This window comes from Cannabis sativa, chromosome 8 (assembly GCF_029168945.1).
Source record: "Cannabis sativa cultivar Pink pepper isolate KNU-18-1 chromosome 8, ASM2916894v1, whole genome shotgun sequence".
NCBI lineage: Eukaryota > Viridiplantae > Streptophyta > Magnoliopsida > Rosales > Cannabaceae > Cannabis > Cannabis sativa.
The window spans coordinates 33,029,245-33,040,464 of NC_083608.1; the positions used below are offsets into that span (position 1 = coordinate 33,029,245).

Consider the following 11,220-nt stretch of genomic DNA (forward strand, 5'->3'; position numbering starts at 1 on the left):
GATTTAGAGTGGTTATGAAGATTCTGACTTTGTATAATTGGTCTTTGGTAGCTAGGGGACTAGTTTTAATGTTTACTTATTGAATTTGAGGTGATTTTGAGTTAGAAATCGAGTTTGGAACTTTTTAAAGCTTAGTCCGAACGTTAATGACATTTTCCATTTAAAGGCTTACTTGTTAAATATGTCAACTAATAATACGTTTATGAAGAATTCAACACGTTTATAACTTATTCAACACCTTCTCAACATGTCGCGTTGCGATTGGCTAGCGATACTCCCTAAAAACTATTATATTAAATTATATGAGACCCGATAATAGCGATATTGACACATAAGAGGGTGTTAGGCGCCACTAGTGCCTTTAGCATTTCTCTTAATTAAATATTAAAATATACATTTTAATATAAAAACAACCTTATTTACATGTGGCTACATATGCAAAGGACACATCACATCGGGATATAATTCAAGCCACTAGACTCGGGCTGAATAGCACTTCTCATATTAAACTGTACAAACAAAAATTAACAAAATAAAAAATTATTTTAAAATTACAAATTAGCCTATACTCTAGTCTAAGGGTCAAATCCAGATCTGGTCCTAAAAGGCTCCTAAAAAAGTGTATGCCACGCCCATCCACTCCCCTCTCAATTACACTAAAAAGAAAAAAGATGATTAGAGTACAAACTACTTCCCCTTGTTACCTCTTTTTTTCGTTAAATTTATTTTCTTAGTCAGTCACCATATCCAAGTGGATGTCCTCCAATTTTTTATTGGGGACCAAAATCCCAAAGATGCAACGTATTATCGTCGGAGCATGCAATGACATATCGTTCGTCAGCCGCCATAACATTGACCTCCCCAATCTGGTCCGCCAATCTGTAAATGTGGTGGCCCTCCTCTATCTCCCACACCCTAATCACACTCCCGGTGCACATTAGCGCGAACCCACGATTCATGCACCCGACCAACCCTCTCTCCCTGCGCCATGCCCCACGCCTCACACTAAAGTTGCACAATTCCTCTAACGTGCTCGCCCGACGCACACTAGCATTCCCCTGTCTGTCTACTATAATATACGTAGAGTTACTCACGTCCATCGATGTCACCATCAAACCACCCTCGTACTCCTCCTCACCAAGGACCAACCCATGATTCCTCAAATCTAACACCGTGGCCCTCGTATCTGTGCATGCCACCGCTGATTGTTGACTCGTCACTCTGACTCGACCCAACACATCGTTACTCGCCTCAATCAGCATTTGCCAACCCCTGACTGAGTCTGGGTTCGTCAACGCCCCACCAACTGAAACAAGTTCCTCTGTGTTGCTGTCCCAGATGTGGAAGGCTCGGTCTGGTACGCCCGCGTATAGGCCCACCCACCAGCGACCGCAGCCACTGAAATCAACCAAAACACCATCGTCGACCGCATTGCCCTCGAAAACTCGACGAGTATGTGAGGGGTCGTTGATGAGCGCCACGTGGATGTCTCCAACAAGAGTCCCAAAGACTAGGCGACGGTTGTTTGTGATAATGATACCTGTGATAGCGTGTGAGAATGGTCCCAGGATAGCTCTGGTGCGGGGACGGAATGTGCTGACATGGTTGCGCGTGGGGAGGTGGAAGAGACGAACGGATCCATCAGAGAAACCGCAAGCGAGGTGGGTGTCTGAGAGAGTGAGGCATCGGCAGTTGAGGCTGTTGGCTGGGCCATCTTCTTCGTTAGGGTCGAACGGGAGGATGGTGTGGGAGTACTGAGCCAACCGAAAGTTCTCTGCCGTCCGATGCCAATAGATGTACTCGTCACGCCATGTGTTCTGGAGAAGGTAGGAACGACCCCAGATGCGGCGAGTTAGACGATGCCACAGATGGTCCGACCCGGAGGCTTCACGCCACCTGGGGCACACCTGGTACAGCAAAAGAAAAAACAAGTTGCCAAGTTTTCATTTCTATCCCATGTAAAATTGAATAATGAAAGAAAAGAAAATAAACAAAATAATTTATTTTTACAGAAGTGATAAAGAAGACACCGTTGAATTGTATTGCTTTCAAAAAAGAAATGTTGGATTGTATTTGTTTAGGATATTCCTTCTGGGTCACATCATTGAATTAATGAATTTGGAATTTTTTGAAAGAGTGCAATTCCAATATATTTTTTTTTCAATAACCATTTATCATATCAACATTTTTCATTTTAAACTAATTGTTTCTTATTTTAACCAAATTGTGTTATGAAAAAAATCGTAATTGTTATGTTATATTCAGATATATGATATAAAATACTTTTTGTGATGATCAGGTTTTTTCTTTAATAAATTTAATCATAACAAATAGAAAGTATTTACTCAATTAGTAAGACCAAGCTCGTTTCTCTATTCTTAATTGACTACAAAAGAATAATTCACAAAGCTTACTTTGCAAAAAAATAAATAAATAAAGCTTACTTAGAAAAAGATTTTTGCCTTCTAATTATGACCTATTTAATATGGTGCTTCTTACACGTAGCAAATATAAATACTCTTTATAGAATTACCACATCAATGTATAGTTAATTTGAAAAAATAATTAAAAAAAAATTAATTTAATTTTATGTTATCTTTTTTAATTATTAATTGATTGCTAATTTAATAATCTTTTGAAAATACGTATTTTTTTAATCACTTTACGAGACAGAATATGGTTCCAGGAGCAAATTAAAATCCTAAATAACGAATGAAAAAATATATCCGTAGGTGATAGTACGTACGAAATATAAAGAGAATTCTAATATATTATATAATACATTGTTAATTTTAATAAATGTATAGTACCATGCAATGCATCTTAACGTAACATAAATACATAATTGTAGATATACCCATAACATAAATATATACTCGTTACCGTGAACTTGGATTATTTAGCAAAAATAAAAACCGAAGGTACAGAAAAATCCTAAAAGTGAAAGACCATGCATGCGAAACCAATGGCTTTAAAAAATTCAATGTGATACAGATACAATACAGATCTGTACTGCATACATTTTAACATTGAAAGCGTAGCCATAATGAGTGTGAGACAGATCAAAAGCTAAATAGATTAGAAGAAGTAGCAGAGAAAACCAGGGACTAGGGAACAGTGTAGTGTGTAGTATAGCTGCATAGGGTAGTACGAATTAGCTCTAAAAAGAAAGCATGACCAATATTCATATATATAACCCTGTTTTCACCTGCTTATGTCAGCAACGAGGGACAGAGGAATAGGGAAAAGATGGGCAGTGTTATAGGTAGTTGTAAGAAGCATGTCAGTAGTCCACGCTATATAGATAACAAACAAATATATAAAAGATAAATACTAAACGGCACTGGTGATAGTAATAGCAATTTTTTATGTGTTAATATCGCTATTAGTTCAATTAAATATTGAATCTCATATAATTTAATACCATAACTTTTAAGAAATATCGCTAGCCAATCACAATGCAACATGTCGAGAAGATGTTAAGTACCACTGGTACCTTATAGGAATGCTCCATATAAATATGAATGTACTAAAACTATATATATCTTTCCAGCTGCTTTATCATTTGATCACGTATTTATTACAACACAGAACACAGTAAATTAAGTTTGGTAGGGATGACATTAAGACGTTTTTTAACAAAAAAAAAAAAAAAGACACTAAGACGTTGATCCGAACCCTAAAGTTTCTAGACCAACGACTTTTCTTCTTTATATTTTAAAATATATCGAATTTTTACAAACCATGCATTACTCAACTTCTTCAAATTAATTAAATATTCTATTCTAAAATATTATTTCTTATTTTAATAATATTTTTTTACATATTTTGATAATAATAATAATATCTTCTCCAAAGTCAATTAGTTATATCGAATAATAATAATTAGAATTTATAGAACAACCTAAAATAAAAAAAATCGGATTCTCTATATAGTAATTATAACATATGAAAAATAATATGTACATTATATATGTTAAAGTAATATTAAAATGACAGAGCTAGGGGTGCCGTACGTGGCCCCTCCAATTTTTTTTTTTTTTAAATAACATGTAAAAGAAATCAAAAATAAAAATAAATAAATTTTTTATTATTTTTATACGTTGATACTGTAAAAGTTTTGTAAAAATCTAATATATTAGTATTATACAGGAGCTCTTGGGAGTGCTATTTTTTTTTTTTTTTTTTTTTTGCTTTAACTGAAATTCTTTTCAATTTTTTATTCGGTTGAAAACTAGACCCTTGAATAATTAATAAATCATCAATAATCATCCACTACTCTATAACTTATGATTTCCTCTGAATGAAAATTGAAAATAAAAACTTAGGATATTGCCCAAAAAATATAATAAAGAAAAATAAAAATAAAAGTCCACTTTGTTGCATGTTCGCATCGTAAATAGCCTTTCCAAGTGTTCCATCGCAAGGTACATACTAAGTACAGACAAGTTACCCTATACGACGATAACACCTGTAGCTATAGGACCACCAAAGAATGTATGCAAAGACTATATTTATATTATTTTTCTTCGATTCTTTTCTGTAAAACTAATTTAACACTGAACTCTTAAATGGAAATCTCACAATAGAACACTTCTAAATCACAAATTGTTGTAAATAACGAGTTGAGGTTTTCCACGGTCCACTTGTGTGTAGATTAGTGGTTGTTAAAATCTTTTCAAATAAAAAGAAACTGTTAAAAGACTAAATAATTTTTACAAATAATTCAATCGGGATTTTTCTTTTCAGAATGAACAACCCGCTCTCTCTCCATGGGAACGGGTGGGTTAATTGGCTAATCTTTTGGCAGTTGAAAAGAAGAGAAAGCTTATTAATTAGGCGAGAAAATATATATAAAGAAGGAAGAGGACAAGTTGTCTAGAACTAATAGTTATTGAATGTGGTCCATACAATTAATCATATATATATGAAGCACACAAATATATAATTTGTAAATTCCATATAAATATAGGTGTACAAAGCGTGCTTCCCCACACATTTTCTTCTTCCATTTCCAAGAAAGGGCACGCCAAAGGCCTGTCTCGTTAAAAACAACGAATCTTTTATTCTCAAAAATGCCTACTCCTCTCCTACCTTTTTTCCTCATCTATATATGCTTGTTAATTTTGACTCTTGCTTATAGTAATTACTCTACTTCAGCCTTCTATATTATACATGCACATATATCCATCTAATATAAACACAAAGTTTCAAATAAGTCGGTTCTCTTATGATATAAATGCAAAGCAAGGGTTTTATTTGACTGTAACTTTAACTGATACAAGTTTTACTATGAAAACCAAACAATTGCATTGAGAAAGAAAACAATTTGAAGTGGGCAGTAAATTAATGGACAGACAAAACAGTGTAATTTGGTTTTTTTTTTTTTTTTTTTTTTTTTTTTTTTTTTTTTTGGAAGAGGGAGGAGGAAGAAGAAGAATATCAGAAGAAAACAAAATAGAAGTCGCCGGATGAGTGATGCTGCAAAAGAGATGACCAGATCTCTTTGAGGTGACAACTGACAAAGAGACATCAGTTTATGAAGCAGGCATTGGGCTCCATGTGCTTTTTAGCCAGCACATGCTGCCTTTTGACTGATACCCATTAATAACTGCTCAAAATCTCAAACCCAACCTTCTTTTCATTTCAGTACACTTTTTTTTAACCCTGTTCAATAAGTATTTATAAAGTAATATATTTTTTGGGTATATATGAATTATCACTGGCCTACATGTTGTTATTTGAGCAATTTTTGTGATTTAATGTAATAGTTTTTAGTATGTTCAAAAAAAAAAAAAAATGTAATAGTTTTTATAATTTATCTTTAATATTTTTTTATTTCGATGTAGGTCCACTTGTTGGAATCCCAGGATTCAAGAATTTGTTAGCACTGGTTAAGCCAAAAAAAAAAAAAAAAAATTTGTTAGCACTAATACTTTAGGGATCTATATATGAATGTTTTTTTTTTTTTTTTCATTTTATATTTTATTAACAGGTTCTATCAAAGTATTACATAATTAATAGGCTTTGTTATCATATGCTATCAAACATGCTTTATAGTTTGTCTAAGAAAGCAACTGCAGTTTTTTTTTTTATTTTTGGGGGGTTACAAGGGGAAGCAACTGCAGATGTGTTACTTTACTGTACATTATATATTATTGTCTTGGTACAAGTATATATATACTAGAAGAAACTAGCCTTAAAATTTCATTGTATTATATAGGCAATATGTATACTAAATAAATAAAAAGGGAATTTATTTACGGGTATGACTCCATTATATTATGGAAAACTGTCAAAAACATTGATCTGACACTTGAACATTTATTTAGTTTATAATTTAGAAATGGTTTTACACGCGGTTAGAAAGATGCAAACTGATCATGTCTATCCTTAAATTGGGCACTGTTTATTTTTAAACAAGCTTTCAGGGTTTATTTTCGTTGCACATCAAACGTTTTGTATATGAATCTGAGAATTAATAAGAAGTAAAAACAAAAACAATGATATCCCTATATTTGGTTTTCTAGAAAGCTAAGAAAGTTGAGTCAAAAAGTAGGGGAATATTAGAGGCTACAAAAGATACATGCCAATAAAGGGAAAAGAAAATTAAAAGGCCAAAAGAACCCTTTTCAAAAGATCTATGGAAATGAAAAGGGTTCCGAAATAGACATTTTTAAACTTTGAGAAAGGGAACTAAAATATATTTTCTTCCCCTAAAATAGAAGAGACCTACATCCTGAGAAAGTGACATTTTTAAAATTTGATAACTAAAGAATATGACCTATCACAACAAAAAAACAGAACAACAGTTGCTTTCAAAATAACAGTCCCCCTTCTAAGATCCTCAGACTCCATTATATACGCAATAATATACACACACATTAAATTTACTCTGTTACTTCAGTAACCAAAGTAAAACATCCAAAAAAAAATTAATCATAAAATTCAAACCTCAATTCGATATAATGGTATGAAAAACGAAAGAGTGAGAGAGAAAATAGCAATAAAATGTAACGCACCTGGAAGAGAGTGGCGAGAGCAGGAGCAGCAGCACGGCGACCAGTGGAACGAGAAGCCTCAATAGCGACTCGGGTGACGAGAGCTTCAACGAAATGGCCGGGCCAGTCCTCGTTCGTGGGCTCACGCCGCTGTGACGAAGAGGGTCCTTCATAGCCTCTATCCCTTCGCCTACTCGAACTACCACCACCTGTGCTTCTACCACTTGCACCAGCATTCCCATTATTATTATTATTGTTTCCTCCTCTGAACGACGAGGATAACGATGATGACGATGAAGATGAAGACATAGTTATAACACTGATAATAATATATAACGGGAAAATTAAGCTGGTGTGAGAAAAGAGAGATCAGACCAAGAAGAGAAGAGAAGACCCGGGAAAATAGAACAGGGACAAGAAAAAAAGAAAGTTTTGGATAAAGACACAAAAGTGAGGGACCCAATTTTAGTGTTTTTTTGGATTTGATTTTGGGTACATCAAATCAAATTCTTCCTTCCTTCCTTTTCTTTTGTATACCTTGCTTTTGTGTTTTGGGTCACAGTTATAACGTTTTTTTTTTATTTATTTTTTTAAATAAATTGACTGAACTCTCAAGTTGTTTGTTAGTTTCTTACTTTCTTTCTTTAATGCATGTATATATATATACAATGTTACTCCACTACCGCGTGGCCTGATAAAGGAAATAATAATAATTAATTAATTAATTAATTAAGATGTTATGAGTGGAGGGTGGTACTATTTTGTGTAAATATTTATATATAATGTACTAATTTTTTTTATTTGAGTTGAGTTTTATTCGGGTTATCGCTCTTGAACGTTTTCCCGCTCTGCAAAGACAGCCAGTGGTGTTGGATTTATGTTAAGTGTGGGTTCTGAAACAACACCAGAAACAAAAATTCAGTTGTTAATTAACACGAACATTCTCTATATCTTATTTCTTACATTTTCATCTACATGTATGTGTTTTTTTTAGTGTATATGTTATATTGATTCCTTTTTGCCCTCTTCTAGCTTGCAAAAATATATAAGCTACACTATATAGTGGTGTAGAATGTACATTTTGATCAATATATAAATAATTAAATATAATATAAAGCAAAGAAAAGCTCGCTATTTATATGTTTTTAATTACCAGCAGTTTCGAATGCAAATGGAGCAAGGAGAAGAGGAAAAGAAAAGTCATAGCTGAGAATACTTTTCAACGAATAGGTAAGAAGCCTAACGCCACATATAAATTTTGGTCACTGTTTGAATTGTTTTTTCCTCTGATAACTTCTGTTCATAACTCAAAAGTCATAGAGTTCAGTGAGTTGTTCAATCTCTATCACTGGTCAGAGACTTAGAAGAACATGCTTGGTATTGTTTTTGGGGTGTCTATAGGAACGATGCTTATTTGGTACTTGTATTTTAAAATCATACATATTTAGTACTTTAAATTTAATTTTTTTTAATAAAATTTTATCAATACAATCAATAGTAAAAAATTTTATGAATTCTTATGAATTCCAAATTAGGTATCAATTAAGTATTATTAAAAACTCAAGGTACCAAATATATTTTTTTTATAAAAATATAAGGTACTAAACGAGTATGTTCTCTTGTTTTTGGTTTTTTGTTTTAAAAAAAAATGTTTAAAAAAATGAGAACAAAAACTAGTTTTTGAAGTTTTCAAAACACAAGTGACATTTGATTAGTGTTTTCTAAAAACAATATTGATCAAAAGTGAATTATTTTTTAATACAGAAAACAACATTTTATTGTTTTCGAAATTCTTGTTTTTTGTTAATTTATTTTTTGAAAACTGTTTTCAAAAAGCAAGGTGAAACATGCCTAATTGTTTTCAAAAAATAATTTTTTATTTTTAAAAACAAAAAATAATTTTTTTAGTTATGATGCCAAACATACACTTAATTCTTAATTCGAGAGTTTTTATTTCTCAAGTCAATTCTTCTCTTCCATTATGGTAAATTTGTATTAGCTGGATATTAATGCATTCTCAGTGGTAATTTATTTCTTTATAAATATGATAATTATTGAGTTTTATTTTGAAGAAGATAAATAATTAAGAAGAGTGTTAATTATAATTTTTTATTACAATTTTTCTTAATTAATTTTCGTGTTCGAAAACACTTGTTGGAATATTTTTTTCAATTTTTTTATGGCGGTATTTGTTATACTTACAACATCATTCTTGTAAATTTTTGAAAATTTTCGAATAGATTATAGTGTGAAAAATAAGTTTGAAATTTTTTAAAAGCGCGTAGTAAACTTGAATATTAAGAACTCTATTTTTGGATTGATAAACTATTCAAAAAATTTCAAAAATTTACAGGGATGATACCGTAACTATAATAAATACAACTATAAAAAAAAATTAAAAAAAAAAAATACTCCAACACGTAATTTAGCTATGAAAGTTGACTAATACATTATAATAGGAAATTGTAATTTACACTTTAATTAATAATATAACAAACTTATGGCTACAAAAACCCCAAAATATTGCTAAAATGACTAGCTATTTTCCAACTTTTTCCGGCCAAAGTTATACAAATGTATAATTACAATGACATGTTAATGAATTATATTTGGAGAAAAAGGAAGGTAATGAGTATTTGAAAAAGGGCGCATAATAAGACTTTATCTAAAAGAAAAATTGAGTGCCACCCTAAAGGGGTAAAAATTTTATTACTTTTTCTCACTTCCAATTCAAGGCCAAACACAAGTAACTTAATTAATAATAGTTTGTTTCGCAAAATAAATTGAAAAATTACAATTTTAATTATAAATTTTACTATTGCAATATATAACCAATTGTAAAATTATAATATTACAACAAAAAAATTCATTGGCTGAATAGTTTATTAAGTGATAGAATTAAGGTTGTAGAGCAAGTGCAAGGTGGATACACATCTATTCTATATAAAGTGTGACTGTGTAACGAAATTTTTGGTTTAACGATACCTTTTAGATTTTTACGTTAATTTTAACATAATATCCTATTAATTAATATAATATTCTTTGTTAATTTTATATATATATATTTAAAAATTAAAATTATGTAAATATTTTATATAAAGAAATTTTAATTTTAATTTAAAATAATTAAAATATTATAGATATTTTTAATCATATTTTTAAATTTATTAGTTTAACTTTGAATTAAAATTAAAAAAATTATGTAAATAATTTATATAAAGAAATTTAAATTTAAAATATTATAAATATTTTTAACCATATTTGTAACACCCTAACTAATTTAGACGTGTTAGCGTGATTTTTAATATACTGTGTAGCTTGTTGCTAATCAACGAGATTAACGAAAAACATGATTAATTAAAATTTTCTTATTTAATTAGAAACTTAAAGTAATACATTTATAAAATTTCGAGATCTCGTTATAGAATACATTTACAAAAGTTTGCTATTCATAAACAAAAGTTTTGTCGTCTAGCGACTATACAGCAAAAAGCCTTGATGTCTTAAAGATCGTACGCTCCAGGCCTAACCGCCCCGACATGTACAATCTTCACTTGCTCAATCTCACGACTCCCCAGCTTTAGCCTTGCCCTTCCCTACACATGGAAATAGCATTGTGAGTCGACGGACTCAGTAAGAAAAGCATAACATAAAACAGACTAATATCCTGGGTTATAACCTGGCGCCCATACACCCAATCATTACCCTATCCCGTGTATCACACGGTACTGAGTCTAGAACGTTCATACGACAATACTATCGACCATAATGTCGGCCTATACTCAATATACTCTAGCCATATTGATGTGACATCATTGATCAGTATTTCCGCCAACATACATTTATCAGTAATCAGTACAACTCTACGTATACTATTACTGCTATCAATGTAATCTAACAGGCTTAAACAACATGTACGGTAAACATGTAATAACATATGCATGACATTATACTAATCTTATCTCAATTTCAAATTCAGGTGTGCCGGTCAACCTGAGTGGAACAACTGCTCGGCAAATTACAGGTTCCTAAATCACATCAATAACAATAAGGATAAGTGACAAGCTAAATCACAATCGGGGACTTAGGTTTTAAACCAAAACCCTATCTACTGTAACTTAACAAGGTAATACCCTAGACTAGCAGGGAATTAACCAACCAAAAACCTGAAACTAGCACAAATCGACAACCTGAATTTTTCGGGGAACCCAGCAGCAAA

General features: G+C 31.5%; 1 protein-coding gene across 1 annotated transcript; it reads right to left on the bottom strand.

Annotated features, from left to right (window-relative positions):
- Positions 1–7,698, bottom strand: LOC115700122 (transcriptional regulator STERILE APETALA). The gene is made up of 2 exons (XM_030627683.2): positions 7,023–7,698; positions 1–1,907 (listed from the first exon to the last, which is right to left on the bottom strand). The coding sequence occupies exons 1-2, from the start codon at positions 7,308–7,310 to the stop codon at positions 771–773; spliced, it is 1,425 nt and encodes a 474-aa protein (XP_030483543.2). The 5' UTR covers positions 7,311–7,698; the 3' UTR covers positions 1–770.
- Between the last annotated feature and the right edge of the window lie 3,522 nt (positions 7,699–11,220).